The 18,230-nt window shown below is 33.6% G+C and overlaps 1 protein-coding gene across 1 annotated transcript in view; it reads left to right on the top strand.

Moving 5' to 3' along the window:
• Nucleotides 1–1,092: 1,092 nt before the first annotated feature.
• Smp_134890 (putative atp-binding cassette, sub-family B,member 6,mitochondrial precursor (abc6)) overlaps nt 1,093–18,230 on the top strand; it is a gene marked incomplete at both ends in the record, with an annotated part of 22,714 nt that continues 5,576 nt past the window's right edge. The window contains 5 exons of the mRNA XM_018799625.1: nt 1,093–1,100; nt 3,062–3,211; nt 7,503–7,560; nt 9,220–9,369; nt 13,287–13,529. Of these exons, the coding sequence (XP_018651395.1) occupies nt 1,093–1,100; nt 3,062–3,211; nt 7,503–7,560; nt 9,220–9,369; nt 13,287–13,529 (609 nt within the window). The remainder of the gene's footprint in view (nt 1,101–3,061; nt 3,212–7,502; nt 7,561–9,219; nt 9,370–13,286; nt 13,530–18,230) is intronic.

The raw sequence follows: 18,230 nt of genomic DNA, 5'->3' as shown, positions 1-18,230 counted from the left end.
CGTTTGAAGCGAGGGTACTGGGTTCGAGTCCCGTAGTGAACATCAACTCTGAGATGCAGGTACATCCAGCTGACGAGTCCCAAATAGGACGAAACGCGCATCAAACTTCATTCCACTGCTAGCCACTATCCATCTCTGCTTACCATAGTGTAGTTTGTTTTGAACTTATTGGTTGAATTTGTCTATTGTCTCGTTGATTTGCTTAGGGAGATTATAAGTCAGAGAATGAAACTTCTTCAAAAAAAGATAAAGACGTATTGCTTAGATAGATAGTTTGTCTAACTTTGCTTCAAGGTGATCAGAGTTAGTAATGTTTTTAGTCCGACTCCATTAGATTATAGTTGTGCTATCACATGAATTAAGTTGGAAATGTGAATATTGTGGTCTTGATTCAATGCTCTGAAATTATGATGTCCATTGTGAAACCAAACGACTTTTTCTATTCAATTTGCGCGTAAGGTCTAAACTTGAATAAAACAACTGTCCAATAGGTTTTCAATAATTCTTTAACTGCACATCTTTTTGTTACGATTAATGATATTACCAAGAAACACACAAATCTTAGTGAATAAATCAGAACTTGAGTCTATCATCTACAAATTGAAAACAAAATAAGTGGAACAATGAACCAAAACTGTGCTGAGTCCAAGTCCCAGAGTGAACATCAACTCTGAGATGCAGGTACACCCAGCTGACGAGTCCCAAATAGGACGAAACGCGCGTCCTGGATTCCATTGCTAGCCATTATTTATCTTTGCTTATAATGCTTGTGAATCAAGGCTATATCGATGCAATACACATAGTATGCACATATGCCAATAAGAGACTGATCAATTGCAGTCCTAAACATCAATGAGAAGATTCAAACAAACAATACCAAGTGAATTTGTATGCATAATGATTTACCTTTTCAAAAATCAAACTTAATTATAATTTAAATTTTAATTTTTTCATTCGATATTGAAAATACCATTATCTCTATTGCATACTATTCTATAGTATATGAAATAATCTAATATTTAATTACTAAACTTTCAATATTGGGTTTAAATGTTTTTTGTTGTTAAATAAATACACTTTCACATGAAATTGATGTTCAGGTCAGTACTAATATGGATGATGGATTGTTTTTATGAACTCTCAAATATACTTACTGGATCTGAATTTTGGTTGTTGTTGTTGTTGTTGTTTAAACTCGTAATTCATACCAAATCTGTTAAATAAATAGATATCATAAATAAATTCATTGACAAAATGAAAGATATATTGATTGTACCACTATAAATGTCTAACATTTTCGTCACTAGATGGTATTGACAGTGGTTCTAGTCTTAAAGTTCTTACATCATTCAATGAAACTTTCCATCCATTTAATTAAATTTGGAAGGGATTTTGTGGAGATTTCAGTATTTTCATAGTTGAAATCATGAGTCGATTGAAGCTAGACCACAATGGAAAACCTGGGAGCACTGGACGGTTCAGTGGTCTAACGGTTAAATGCTCTGGCGCGAGACTGGTAGGTCCTGAGTTCGAATCTCGCTCGCGATGCGGGATCGTGGATGCGCACTGCTGAGGAGTCTCAAGATTAAACGAAACGGTCGTCTAGTGCTTTCAGGTTTTTCGTGGTGGTCTAGCTTCAATTATTAAATTTATTTCGACATTTTTACTTATCAACAACTTTCAATATTTCATGGATTTCTCAAATTTCATCAAAAACTTTACCATTTTCACCTGTGTATCTATTTGACAAACCATGTAAATATTTACAATTATATTTCGAAAGCAAAAATGTCAAACATTTTCATGATATTTAAAGTAGATATCAACTTTGAATCAACCACCATTTTATTATACATTAAGTAAGGTAATATCTCTCCATGAGTAAAATAAATACGTCCGATTTAGCGTAGATGTGTTGTTGTTGTTATTAATGCTAAACATGCATCTTAGTGTAGTAAGTCTGAACATTTACATTAAAAACATGCTAAGAGATTTGGGTTATCGAATTTCTTGTTTCGACTACAATGGAATAATGTAAAACTGTTAAACTTGTATTTCACATATTTACTTTTAACTTTCACAAATCAGGCACATCTTATCTCTAAATGGTTTGTAATCGAACCAAGAAATATTCCGATAATTGTCATCAAATAAAGTCTTTTCGATTGTTTCCATAATTTGTCAACTTATCTCTGTTAAATAGAGTAATATATACCCAGTAAATGGACTGATCTGTTTACATTAAACACGTCTTCGTCACCATGTTGATTGTATTTCCTGATTTATATGAAAACTGATTGCGTTTCTAAATGAGAACTATGTATTGTTTCCGTTTCCTTTTTCATTTCATCGTTAACTTCAATCAGTATAACAAGTTACAATGGTATTTTTGACTTATTAGATGATAGTCAGTCATTGTGATACTTTTCTGATACAGTAGCAATTGAAAATTCAATACGATTCAGAAAATGTTCGTGATTTCATGCACTGGGCCATAACTTGTCTGCGATTTGATGGTTAAATATGCTAGTCAGTGTACAAACCTTTGAAATATAGGTTAGAGTTCTGATCTATAACACGATGGTTGGAAGTTTAATGATAGTACCAGCGAGTCGAAACTGTACGACCTTAGAGCGCTGTGACCATGAAATCCGTTGTGGTTTGAATGCTTTACTCATTTAAGCATAAAGAACTCTGATTGTTTTTCTTAATTATAACAGTTTCCGTTTTTCACTAAAATTGCTTATCTGTTTAAAGAAGTTATAACATCTGTGGAAATGCTGCGAGTTCAGCCTTGAAAGCGTCCACTATGTTGTTTCTTTTTGGAGATTCAAGATCATTTACTTATTAAGTTCACCACTTCATTTTAAGGAAAAATAATTTTTCTACTTAAAATGTTAGGAAAGTAGATATATTTTGTTGAATTCCATTTGGGTTGAAATAACCTTGAACAAGTTATTCCTGTATACTTTCAATTTCCTCTCCTTGTTATTTCGATAGATAGTATCTCGTTGTTCCTTAGTATTATCGTCATTATCATTATTATCTCTTTTTTAACCAGGCTACTACAAGCAAGTTTTATTGATATGGAAAATATGTTTGATTTATTAGAACAAGAATCTGATGTTACTGATGCACCAAATGCTCAAGCATTAATTGTCAAAGAAGGTGCTGTTGAGTTCAATAATGTCTGCTTCTTCTACAACCCAGAGTAAGTTTATTTCCTACTAAAAAATTATGTAATATTACTTCTCTTTCTAATAGTATAACTGACCTAAATTCCTTCCAAAATTATCCATCCATAGATGAATGTAAAGAGTTTGTGAAGATTTATGAGTTTCACTATCGGTATTAAGAACTGATCTTGGTTACACAATCAGTGAGGACCAGGAAGCACTGGTTAGTCATGACCAGTGAAGTTCAAACATACTGGTCATGAGGCACTTGCCCAACATTCGCTTTGGAATAGGATAACTCAATACCTTTAATTGATTGAGGTTATAAACATGATGAACCATTGGATACCAGCTCAGTGTTTTGAAGGTTAAGTGCTGACTGTGGGACCCACAGATCCCAGAATTGATTTCTCTTGAGATCGTAGATATGCACCTATGAGTTCCCCCATACTAAAATGATATGGTTGTCAAATAGTTCCTGGTTTTCAATGATTATCTAACTAAGGTCAATTTGTGATGTTTCCTTTTCCTTTCATTTAACCAATCGGTTGTAAATAATAAAGAATCCGGGATTAAATGGCATCGTCCAGAATCTCTATATTCTTATATCATCGTTAAAGAGCGATTACTAAGACCTTGATCAAAAATTGTAAAATAATTATCAACGACAGTAAAAAAAATCGAAAATATGGAGTATGACTGAAAGAAATGAATAAAATCTACTACTAAAAACTACCAAATAATATTAAACTTAAGATTCAAAATAAAATGGAGAGTGTATGCATCCGTCCCACTGAATCTAATTTTAGAACTCATCGTCTAAAGTTTTTAATCACAGACTATAATTATTTTGCGGATGGTAACTTTAGGGTCTAACTTCCTGATTGATATCATGTCTTAGTTCGATCATCTGTATGGGTCTTCCAACTTAATTCTACTCCAAACAGCTTGATATATTCGAAAGAAAGTGACTAAGCACGTGTATTGATGTTTAAGTCACTTTAGTTGATCAAAGCGCATAACCTCATCAATTGGTTTGGTTGTTCTATTCGGTACTATACGTCTTATCTCAGCACTAATCGCTGGCTCTGTCACATATCTTACTTTGAAAACATCTAAAATCAAATACTTGATTGATTATAACTGTTGTTATAGTATACATATTTTCTATAATTTCTTCAGTTTTCAACATCAAACTTTTTTACAATATGATGTTTTAGTGCTTCTTACTTCGAACTATTAATCTACTTCAACCTTTCTAAACAAACTTCAAAGTGAAAATAAAATGACTCAAACCTATAACTTTCCATTATATATAGACCATTAATCTTGATAGCCATTTAGTTTTTTTAACGCGATTTGCTTGTGATTATTAATATTATTATTTACCTGACGTTTGACTTGTTAGTTCTTACACCTAACCGGTATTTTCAAGACTTATTTACTCATAAAAGAACCGAGCTGGAGTTTCACGACTACGTATAACACCTCACTTTCTAATCGACAATTATATATATATATCTTGCTTGGAAGGTTGTCGTCAATTGTGTGAGTAATTTGTAGAGTAAATTGTAAGTCTCTCATACATGAAATTCGTTTATCTTATGCCATTCTTATGAACGAGAAGCCATGTGGGGATAACCAACTGTATTTTAATACAGAATTACAGAGTTGTTTTATCAAATGTGAAAACCATGTGTTCAATACTTCATCTGTAAATCCTCCATTAATTGTATCAAACATCATAAATCCTTCATTGCCATAGCAACCACTATCTGTTTCCGTCCTCTTCGATCAGATCTTCTCAACCTTCTGCTGCCAGGTATTCCACTTCTGATTGATGCTATCTACTACTTATGTCATAAGTAGCATACAATACACCGTAACCTGAATAGTTTGTAGAACTGACAAATTATTATAACCGTATTTATTAAATTTACTAATCTTGAAATGGATAAGTACTAAAACAATTACCGATTAACTAGTATTGGTCAATTAACTAATCAATTTTTTTTGGATTACAAACCACTACCTAATCGTTCACAGTTATTACATTAACAGCGTATAAGTACCTCTTTCTCAATAGTTATCTGTCTGCATTTAATGCATAACATTTTCTTAATTTGTGTATGTAGGTTGTATTTTGTTTGTCTTTTCTGGACAATTTTTCTACTGTAATTAGGCCATCTTGCCGTAATTATGATCACGATTATGATTATAATTATTAATAATATCGTTGTAATGAATGTAAAGATGTTTATTTTATTGACTAATTTTTACTTACTGACTAGTAATTCTTTCCATGTTCATGGAGCACTTTTGGTGCTGATCGCTTTCTATTGATCAGGTTGCAATATGATCACCAATTAAACTGACTATACATCGCAGCAACCATTTCTGAATGTTAGGTAGTTGAGAACAATTGTGAGGATGCTCTTCACCGAGGCTTCATGCTAATTAATATTCATCACTAAGGTCAATCTACTATCTAACAGAAATGATACTTATTTTTTTTACCTTCAATCACTTATTATCGGGATGTAGTAGCATTCGACTTACGTACTATTAGACGAAAGTGTAATGTTGTTCAGTCGTCTGAGTTAGCTACTGAAATTTTCGCTTCCTATACACATACCCAAACCAGCTAATTGAGTGAGGAAATCAAGTGAGAATAAAAAGCTTTTATTGGCTAGTAGAATCAACAACATATGCACGGCTTATGAAAATATATTTGCTTCCTCTGATCAGAACAAGAGACAGTCCAAACAAATATGAAGACAATGATGAGTCAAAGTCTATCAATAACCAATCAAGATGAAGATTGACAGGACAAGCTTTCAGCCATATACGGAAAATTTCAGAAAGAATTTAATTTTACGACAGATAGTGTTAATATTGGGCTGCACAAATCGAACTGAATGGAACGGAATTCTGTTACTTGAAAGTAAGATTGATTCAACCACCATGACAGACTGTCGTGACGTAGAACCTGAGATGTACGTGCATCAGTTCAAGTTGCCATACCATATGAGCACAGTGCGGTGAGATTATCCAACGAAATCCGAGAGCAGTAGTAATATCAGTTGTAATAGACAAGATTAGGGATAAATAGTATGTTTCAAGAAGAGTTAATGAATTTCCGGAACAAAAAATATATAATGATCCCAAGACTGAAGATCTAGGTGAAGGCAGAGTGAATGCGTCTGCACCAATACAACCCGTTCTAAACTTTGTCATCCAACGTCTTCAACCACCAGTTGCGATAGTCGCTCAAATCCCAACCAGGTAGTGTGCACCTACTTTAACGGTTCAGTCTAATGGTTGACGACTTGAGAAATTTGGGCATAAGCAGCATGTGTTCCGACCAATTTAGTTTATGAAGATTCACTAGCCCACGTTTACTCAGTACCCTACATTTAACACCAGAATCGCTCACTGGGTGGTCCCAAAATACGCAAGCAATGTTCCGAAGTCACTATGATCGCACACTAACTTCCTTTGTGTCCGAAAGCCATGTTTCGGTCATAAATTAGGATGGAGCAAACTGCTGAGCAGTATACTCGTCCGGTTGGGAGATGGACGTGTCACCTAATCCATAGGTGATAGAAGTTATCAGAATCCAAGGGAGCCTTCTAGATCCGTACCAGAATTTCGTCCGATGCAAATTCACGAGGACTGATGAAATTCCCAAGACAATTGAAGTGGTCGATGTACCCAACTACTTCACTGGATATTGCTACTGCAGATCAGTTCTCAAACAATATTTTTGATTTAGAGAGAGAGAAAAGGATCTAAAACATTGTTACATTGTTGATCAAGACAACCACAGACTCTGAATTTGTTTCATCTACGACTGCAATAAAGTACTCAGTAGTAAGTTTGATTGCTTTGTATTCATTTTACAACTTACACATGAGAAGTTCGATGGATAATAACACTAAAGTTGTATGATAGTAACTACAATCCTTAATTGTATAATGTTTCACAATTTTCTATATTTTATCTGACTACATATCCCCTTAAGGATTTATATAGATTATGAATTAGTTCGAGTTTTATTCACAATATATGTTTACCAATCCACTGATGACCATCAAGACATGCTGAGAGCTTTTTTGTTTATTCTTTGTCAGCCACTTCACTTTTTAAGTGAAGGAAAGCTCAACTAGACATCTATCCATATTTTAGGACATACCAATGGTCACAGAAATTCACTTTTTTTCTTGATTTGTAATATTAAACTTAATTTATCTCTCCTATCACTCAATAAGAATCTTCCTACATCTCAATTTTATTCATGGTTAACTGCTTTTTAATTTTATTCAGGCGTCCAATTTTAAAAAATGTTTCATTCAAAATACCAAAGGGTCACACTGTTGCCTTGGTAAGTGATAATTTAATGTCTGTTCAACTAACAAAGTTAACAGTTTGATTATCCTGTAATCACCATTTTGACAATATTTCATCCGCTTTGACTTTTTAAACTTCATTACCGATTAAACTAACCTTACTAGGTGCTTATGCATCTCGGTTTGTAAACACAACAATTTGTTCACTATTCATAACCAACATTTTTATTTCTACTAGATTCACATCTTCAGGGTGGACTAAAAAGGTCTATTTCATCAAAGCCCTCTAGCTCAAAAAGTTCCAATATCAAAGTTGAGATTTTTTGAAAAACGAACAAGTGGATAAATGATTTATTTTTAAAAGATGTCACCAGCACTACGTAAATAATATTGATAAAACGCAGAGTCATAAAATGCTCTCAGCCTGGAATGGTCATGTTTCACAAGTGCATAAAGTATTAGCTTCATGATATTTATCGTGGATACAATCTTTTCCCATGTTCGTACATTGTTTATTTTGGTTGATATTATTAACTAATAAATAATATCAGTTGTGAATATAGTAGCAGTAGGATATTTTGAAGGTATCTTAATGAAGTGAAATCTGGTAATAAATAAATTAACGAAATCATGAACCGATCAGTGTTAGATCACCATTGAAGATCTGGAAGCGCCGGACGGCCGTTTCGTCCATAGTATGGTACATGACAGTGCACACTCACGATTTCGCACGTGCTACTCGAACCAAGGTCCTATAATAGGACTTAAAGGTCGTCCAGTGCTTCCAGGTTTCCAATGATGGTCTAAGATTGATCGTATCATGATTTCAATGAAACTCAATAATCTCCACAACCCCATACTGAGGATAAATCAACGTTGAAACTGGAAAAAATGTTTCATAGTCACTCTTAAAGTTCATGACTGATCTAGTGGAAAAAAAAACTATTATGAACGAAACGACATTAAAACAAACAATAATGTTGGCTGATAAGATTTGTAAAATGTTTGATATATATTAAAAGTTCAACATACAAATAGTTTTTGCTCCCATCCATCAGCAAATGTCGTTACCAGATAAAGAAAAATAGATTATTAAGTTAATACTACCTATAAGTAGTGTTAGTTTTAACGTTAAATCAACATTACAAATTGTCTCAATCTCGTTTGAGTTTGTATAACAAAATAAATCATTATGACTCCTGTTACATATTTAATTAGTTTACACAATATGATACTTCCTTGAAATGTAAGTGGTTGTAACATTGAGTGATTGGAAAAGGATTGACAGGAATCCTGCTAACTAAATTTTGTAGTGACTAGCACTTTGAAACAAGAATCATCTGCAGTCTTTAACTGTCTTTCTAACTAGGAACATAGAGATATTACCACTGTTCCATTCAAATTGTGACTGATTCCAACCATTTCATGTCAATTGTTTCGTCATTAAATTCAGCATGATAATCCCTATGGTCTCGGAAAAAATTGATTCCGACAATACTAATGAACTTAATTTGATGTTTCGAAAGAACATTTACTGGAATTTCCATATTATAGATATATGCTCATAATTCATAGTGTCTACTATTTTGCTTAAATTTTGGGTATAATTTAACTTTACTCAATTCAGTCATCAATTTAATTCCATACACAGTGTGTAACTTTACGTTTTCTTGTTTATGGTTGATTTTCAAAAGGTTGGTGAATCAGGAAGTGGTAAATCAACAATTGTTCGACTTCTATTTCGATTCTATGATACCACTGAAGGAGAGATTTTGATTGATGGACAAAATATTAAATCAGTTACTCAAGCATCATTACGTCAGTCACTTGGAGTTGTGCCACAAGTAAATATGTTTATATATCATTTGTTCGATTTTTTTTGACTTTTCCTTATTCTCATTAATTTTATCTTTATATGTATTTTTCTCGTTTAAAAAATTTGCTAAGTGTAGAGTTAAATTAAACAAATTTGAACTGTAGAAAACCATAGGTGAATATGTACAATGTTGAGTATCCATTACTTCAAGTTTATCATGTACAATAAAACGTTTACCAAATATCCCTTACTACAAATAATACAGCTCATAACTAAAACTAAATCTTCATTACAAAATACCAGTATTACAGCATGGGATTATCCTATTTTCAACTATTTATCTTCGTTACTACCTGTCATTGTACAGAGTTGTGATACTAGTGGGGAGCTATAGCCTTTAGTTTAGCAATATCCAAGCCATTGAAAAATATCTGAGATAAATGGTTAATAGGGATATGACAAATTGATATTTAGTCAGTATTAATTCAAAAAAGTAAGGTTCAGGTCCGAACTCAGCTCCACCCACTTTAGTTTAAACAGCCGAACAGCATTCCTTGGTGTCACACAAACATTATGTAATTCACTGTTAAACACATTAACTTGTACTTGGTAAATGAGTTAAATTATTAAATTTGTACTTTTACGTCTCCAGCCTCCTTAGAAACCTCTTGTGCTAGGTATAAAATGTAATTGAGCAATCTTTATTTTCATTCACTGATTTTAACTATTTGAACTTAGAAATTGATCGATGGAATCAATGATTTTACTTACCATATGTTCATTGGTACACGCTCATGTACACAGTTATGGAAACGTTTCAACCATTTCAAAAGACATATGGAAAACATACATTAGCGTTGTTGGTTTTCATTTTACTGACACAAAAAAATCCCATACCTTCCGATTCTCAGCAAGTGTAAATTTAATTGGCATATGTACCTTTTAACACTTATGTAATCAGGATTTATTCTGAACCTTTTATCCTATCTATCTCATGGACTGAAATAGTTCTCATTAGTCAGATCCTACTCCTATTTTATTGCGTATCGTGATTACCAAGTCCTTTGATCCTAACATAAACATTTTAAAATTTTCGAAGATACACTTGAGAAAATGAATACACTGGCTATGTGAACTAATCTCCAAGGTATTACAAGAAATTGTGTTTTATAAGTAGTAAATTTATTAAAGAATATGTAGGTTACATCTTCTATTTTTAGTGTGTTTTTTTAATAGCAACAAGCGTTGTTCTTTACTTTTCATCGACAAAAGTTCACTTACAGTTCTGAATTGACACAGTTTGTTTGCATTTAAGATAGAAATACTACTGAGTACGTGGATATAATGTTCTCCTTTTACGAGAGGATAACAAAATAAGAATAAGTATTTCAGTAAGTGCAAAATTGAATACATCAACACCGTAGGATGATTACAATATCTGTTACATTAAAAGAATCAGGAATAACATTGATAATAACATAATCGTAGATAAGTAATCGAAACTTTTGAATACCCACAAATAAAATCACTTAGGAGTTTTAAGAAAATCATCTTTATCTTCTGATTCAAAATTCTTAGCTATTAAATAAATTTTGCAACATGATTTATCTTTCAGTGATAGTATTAAGTTAGCCCGGGTCAATGTAGAGTTTTCACAAAAAAAATCTTAAAACCCTCATTTACCATTAGCTCTGACTTAAAAACTGTCAACTTTAATGGCTAAGCACAATTTGCTCCATGATAAATATGCACTTCTATTTCTATAGAACAAACTCTCAAATTAAGAGATTTGAAAAGACTTGTTTTTTTTAACCCCAGGGATATGAAAACCCGCATGATTATACTATGAGATGGTGGAGAAGATTTGTAGCTCAGGTGGATGACTTTGATGTAGTTTTGTTCTCTGATCTGGATGGTTTGGTCGTGGGGCTTTCATCGTCCTTCTGAACGACATCATCAGCACAAACTTCGAGTTGATATCGTTCAGAAGGACGATGAAAGCTTCACGACCGAACCATCCAGCTCAAAGAACAAAACTCCATCGAAATATTTACTATATGATTCTCACATTCTGTGATTTTGTGTTTTAGTACGTTTGGTTGACCCCACTTGTGTTCTCATTCACAACAGTAGTAGTGCTGAATAGATTAATATTACTATTATGTTCATCACAAACAATTGAAATCATATGCTTAAGTTTACTTCTCATGATGTAAAATATCAATTAAAATGTTGGGTTTTTTTTTAAATTTTTGCCTAAATGAGCAACGCTTTTATTAACCAGATAGAGGATAAGTGTGGAATGACTGTTAGATAACTTATCAATGTAATTAACAAATACATTGAAAAGATTGCATGCACACTAGTGAATATGTATATATAATACTCAAACAATTAATCAACTATTAAATTTACTCTTGTGATGTGATTTATAGCTTAATTACTAGGTTACTTCTAAAATTGTAAGTTTATATCATTATTACTTCACTGGTGGATCTTTTTTATTATAGTTTATATTAGTTAATACTTTTTGGGTTATTGGTAAATGAAATTTTTGTTTCTATCTTTAAAATAGAGTTTATGTGTTTTATATTTCGTTGTCATCTACTCTTTGCTATTAAGAACTTAGTGTGTTCTACTTTCACAAAAGATAATTACACTCACTAACTCAGTATTAATACTACATTTTGTAGGTGATTTTAAGTCTTGATCAGTCAATCGAACTCAACGTAAAACCTGGGACGTGCGTAGATCAGTTCAATTCCCCATAACCCATTAGCACAGTGGAATCAAATTGTCCAAGAAAATCCTAGAGAAATAGAGTTAGTAAAGTGTAGGATCTAAGAAAAGACAAAGAGCGGACGCACGTGCGTTGTTACAGACGATTTAAAGCCGTTGTTCAAGGTCTCTAACTATTGGCTACGATAATCACGCAGACCCCAACCATCTATTATACACCTATTAACATGGCTTAAACCACGTATCAGTAACTTCATAGGCTTGTGAAACGTTTTGGTTTCGCTGCTCCTTGCTTTCCTCCAACCTACTCCTACACCAGACATCATCCATCGAGGTAGGCAGTGGTTGTGGATATGTAACACATGTCTCAACCACTTCAATTGATGGTGATTCTCTACCTCGTCAATCGATTCACCATACTTACCCAGTAGCCTAACATGACCCAGGCATTGCTTACTTGGTGATCCTGAAATACATGAGTAATGCTTTAAAAATATCTCTAATTAAATACTGGCAACCTACGAATATCCTTTATTCTTAATGACCATGTTTCACAACTGTAAAGTAGAACAGAGCAAACTGCTACACAAAAAGCTCGTCCTTTGGTTGGCGGATGAGTATCTAGTCTGTGTCAAAAGTGACGCACGTTACTAAAGGGAATCGAGCTTTCTCAGTCAGTGCCGATATTTCATCTTAGTCATCTGAATTTGACTGTGACCTATGTTTTTCTAACCCTAATCTTACTAATAGTCATGTAATTAAATTACGAAGTTTAGATTCATGTATTGGACTTTGAGCTACGCTGTTAGTTTAAGGGCTAATGATACATCTTGGCTGAAGTAGGTGATGTGAAACATGAACTTTCAACCTAGTGATCGAAGGTCCGTCAATGTAATCATTAAACCACTCCTACATTTCACTCCAACCATTATCTCTGTATAACATTGTTTTATAGTATTCACTTGTAATTGAGTTGTGTAGTATCTGACATGATAGTTTAGTTTAAACTATCGTTCGTATGACAACTTTATACATATGAATCAGTGATTGATTTCAAAGTTCAAAACCTGAATAACAACCAATTCTCATGGTTATATAATAGTAATAATAATAAATAATACAAATAGTAATTCTGAAATTATTAGCTCGAATCCTACCGTAACTCTAATCTCTTCCAAATATTTTATTTCTTATATTTTAATACAGGATACAGTTTTATTTAATGATACAATATATTATAATATACGTTATGGACGTCAATCAGCTGATCGAACAGATATTGAACAAGTTGCTATTGCCGCTGACATACATCGATGTATTTTAGATTTTCCAAAAGGTTATGAAACAATAGTTGGTGAACGTGGTTTAAAATTAAGTGGTGGAGAAAAACAACGTGTAGCTATTGCTCGTAATCTTTTAAAGAATCCAACTATTATGATTTTAGACGAAGTAAGTTGAATAATTTTTAATATACATATATCTCTTCTTAATATCAATTTGTTTTTTGTTTCTTTTTCTTAATGAACGTTCTGATTATTGACAAAATCCATTTACTACAATGAATATTGATTATTTTTTTCTTTCTGGATATATAAAAGATCAGGTTTCAGAAATTTTATCGTCTGGAGAACTGGACTATTTATTTTGGTTGAAGCTATTTTGAACTTGTTATCAAAAGAAATCTCTGTACCATCCTTACTAGGATTATCTACAATTTTTAACGAGTCAATGTATATTCTGATTCTTTTTGGTTCAAAACTCGTCTAGTTGAATATTTATACTACGACTGACTTTCTATGGCAGTCTGAGATAACCGTTACGTAATCAACAGAAATATGGTCTAGTCTTTCAAGTTGTTTTTTAAGTGAAAACGTAAAATAAAATCTATTAATCAATCCCTCACTATATCAGATATGATATGGTTAGATGCCGTCAGAAATCTGGAACTACGTTTTTATGTTAATTATACATATATATCGATTGTTTACAAGAAACAGTCGAGTTGAGTTTAATGGAGTACGTTACCTCTATAAAGTTTAACTTTTTGAGTGTAGATGGATGTACATGAAATTTCATGAAGATCAAGCAGTAAAATAGTTTTCATTTATCTATGATTAACTTTAGCCATGTTCAAAGATATAATCCGGTTGACTAACTGCATCGTGACTTATAAACATGTCTACTTCATGTTTCATAATCGCTGTATGCCGTCACTCAAACAAACACTTTAATTTTCAGTTTTTGGTTGTGTAGATTGTTGAATTTACTTGAAATCGTGGATGCGCATTGCTAAGAAGTCCCATACTACAACGAAACAGCCGTCCAGTGTTTCCATGTTTTCAATGGTGATCTAAAATTGGTCGGTTCATGATTTGAATGGTTCTAATTTTCCCCCAAGAATCACTAATAACAGCATGTATTCCTGAAGACGTCTAGACTGAGTTATACCGATTCATCACATTGACTTGGCAAACTCAAATAAGTGACCGTACTTGCATTCCCTATACTTATTGAAAGATATCTGAATTCACGCTAGACATGTTTGTAGTTCAACTTGACAACGTTCAAACATTTTTAGCTTCAGCAGACTAGGTATATGTTATATCTGAAGCGTTTCGAATTCACTAGTTAGCGAACGGAACAAACACTTGTGACCAGAGACCGATAAGCTAGCGATTCTGACGCGTCCCAGAACCAGCTAACTAGAGTAAGAAGTCCAAGTTGGAAGCGGGGAAGATATGTTCCGTAGCAGCCAGAAGCACAACAATCGTAAGGGGAAGAAATCAAACGTATATATACAGCAATAAATTGTCGTTGGGCAGCATTACAAAATAGCACACTCAAAGATACAACGGGCCAATAGCGTTTAAGATATTTTACAAGTGCGAAATTCGACTAGAAGGTGAAAAGAGCGCTTTTGGCGCGAAAACAAAGAAATTCAAATTTTCAAAATAAAATTACAAAATTAGGCCATTTACCAAGTAAGTTCTGGGGATTTAACATCCCCCACACCTCCCCTTTTTAATAACAGACATTATTGGGGTCCACTTGCATTTTGACTGTCTGTCGCCATTGGCGCAGTGACTACCTCTGGGCCGTAGATCGACTTGTTGTGTTTCTTCTTGTGTTGGGGCTACCGGCAGATTAAACGTATCCAACTATATGTCTAGCGGGAGATTTCCTTCAGTCGATGAGCGCGCTGGAGCTGGCCGCTTACGTAGTTGGTTTCGGTGCCTAGTCCACCTGTCTGCTCCCACCTCAACCTCGTACATAACTTTACCCACCTTCCTAACCACACGTGCTTCAATCCAGGGACCATGATTCGGTCTGTAGTCCCGAGCGAACACTGGGCATCCAACCTTGTACGTCGGTAGCTTCTGGGACGTGGTTTGCGATGGCGATGGTGTGGAGGGGGATGTTAAATCCCCAGAACTTACTTGATAAATGGCCTAATTTTGTAATTTTATTTTGAAAATTTGAATTTCTTTGTTTTCGCGCCAAAAGCGCTCTTTTCACCTTCGAGTCGAATTTCGCACTTGTAAAATATCTTAAACGCTATTGGCCCGTTGTATCTTTGAGTGTGCTATTTTGTAATGCTGCCCAACGACAATTTATTGCTGTATATATACGTTTTATTTTTTCCCCTTACGATTGCTGTGCTTCTGGCTGCTACGGAATATATCTTCCCCGCTTCCAACTTGGACTTCTTACTCTAGTTAGCTGGTTCTGGGACGCGTCAGAATCGCTAGCTTATCGGTCTCTGGTCACAAGTGTTTGTTCCGTTCGCTAACTAGTGAGTTCGAAACGCTTCAGATATAGCAGAATAGGATTTCATAGGCTGAAATTGTCAAGAATATTCAAAAAGTAGAAGATTATACAAGTTGTGAGAGATGGTATTCTTAACAGGATGTGATCATAATGACTAATAGAAAATGAGGGTTGATAACTATTATTATTATTTTACAGTTAGGAGTACACACGTAAACGGTAGTTCGCGACTGTCCATATAGTGAAGACTTTCATCTTTTTGGACTGCTTTAAAGAAAAAAACGTTGCCTGACCAAATAGGCTGGGTGTAATTTGTCTAAACTGAGTAACACTTGAGTGTTTGAAATATAGTGATAGTTGAATTATTTTATCAATTTTGGACTACCCAACGCTATGAGGTGATTTATAATAAATAAATTTTATTCACGATCTTTTTAAGCTAATTACTTCAAGAATAAAACCGTAGCATAACAGAGGCTCTTAATTGTCTTCATAATACACCTTACTTTAGTCACATTCTTTTACAATTATCAATAAGGCTTCGTTTTCAAATCTTATTGACTGTGAACGTTATTTAAATAATGGCAGCTACTTTTCTTTCTATAAGGTATCAACCACTCTTTGCAATATAGTAAAATCTTAAAGATTGAAATGACTAGTTGACTTATCATATTACGTAAGCCCAAAATCATGTTGACATAGCAACTGTCAATTGTGATACATTAAATTCTGCTTCACGAAGTTTCTATTCACTGTAACAAGACGTACTACTAACAAACATTGTATTCATTTTCTTCCATGCTTTTTCTTTAATTTTACTAAGAAATTTCATTGATATTAGTAGTATGTTTTGTTTTTTCACAAATTCTCATGAACTAGACATTGTATATTTCAATTTTGATTTATTTTTCATTACCGGTTGTCTGAAAATCAGTTGGAGAAAAAAATCAATTATTTTGTCTATCCCTTACACTCAACCTTTCCTATGATTGATTTTTTTCTAGCATAAATTATCTTTTCTCAAATATACTCTCTTTTTTTAAAGACTAAATGAAATTATCAGAAGGGGGTTTTGTGGAGATTTTAATAATCTTATATAGTTGAAATCATAAGTTAATTGAAGCTAGGCCACCATGGAAAACCTGGAATCACTGCTTGACGGCCGCTTTGTCCCATTGTGAGACTCCTCAGCAGTGCGCATCCACGATCCCACCTCGCGAGATTCGAACCCAGGACCTATCAGTCTCGCGCACGAGCGCTTAAATACTAGACCACTGAGCTTGCCGGCATCCAGCGGTGTTGATGTCTATCATATGGTTTGTTGTTATTGTTTTCTTTTTCTAAACATAAACATTAAATTTTCAGGAAAATTTAAACAATCTTGAACATTATATATTATTTATTGTAATTGTATGATAAGTGAAAAAAATAATAATAAATAATTATCAGAAGGGGTTTTGTGGATATTATAGTAGTTTTAATAGTTGAGATCAGGAATCAATTGAAGCTAAAACACTGCTGAGGAATCTCATATTAGGACGGAACGGCCGTCCAGTGCTCCCAGGTTTTCCATGGTAGTCTAGTTTCAATTGATTCATGATCTCAATTATATAAAATTACTAAAATCTCCACAAAACCCCCTTCTGATAATGATCATATGCTCACTAGTGACTGGCTCCATGAGGTATTTCCTGGAGTTCTAGTGAGAAGCAGTAACTATTGGAGTTCAACCAGGTCTGTTGGGAGATATTAACTCACTGAAGACATTGGTGAATGGTTGCTCAACTTCGTGGATTGGTTGAAGTTAGGCATTAACACCGTTGGATGCCGGCTCAGTGATCTATCGTTTAAGTGCTCGCGCGAGACTGATAGGTCCTGGGTTCGAATCTCTTGAGGCGGGATCGTGGATGCGCACTGCTGAGGAGTCCCACAACAGGACAAAATGGCCGTGCTGTGCTTCCAGGTTTTTCATGTTGGTCTAGCTTCAATTGATTCATGATCTCAACTATTAAAATAACAAAATAAGTTTAGGTTAATATTCTGTGAATCAATTGAAAATTAATCATGATTATTATTTAATAAAAGGAATAATATAAAACAAACAAATAATTCTCTACATGATTGGGACTTACTCTAAATAAAAGTTATTAGATATATCTAATTAACTTTAAGATATCAATTTTCTTTTTCTAGAGGGAGTGAGAAATTCATTCTATTTCTAACATTGTCTATTTCTATATTCTTTAAATTAATTGAAAAACATAGTGTTTCACTATAAATAAATAGTAATATATTTGTAATATCCCAATGAGTAGAAAAATTAGATTTTCTGACGTTTCGTGACTCAGTGTAAGTCACTTCTTCAGAGAATAAATAAATAAC

Source organism: Schistosoma mansoni, chromosome 3 (assembly GCF_000237925.1).
Source record: "Schistosoma mansoni strain Puerto Rico chromosome 3, complete genome".
Classification (NCBI taxonomy): domain Eukaryota; kingdom Metazoa; phylum Platyhelminthes; class Trematoda; order Strigeidida; family Schistosomatidae; genus Schistosoma; species Schistosoma mansoni.
The sequence above is the reverse complement of the archived record's forward strand: the minus strand, read 5'-3'. Positions and strand labels throughout refer to the sequence as shown.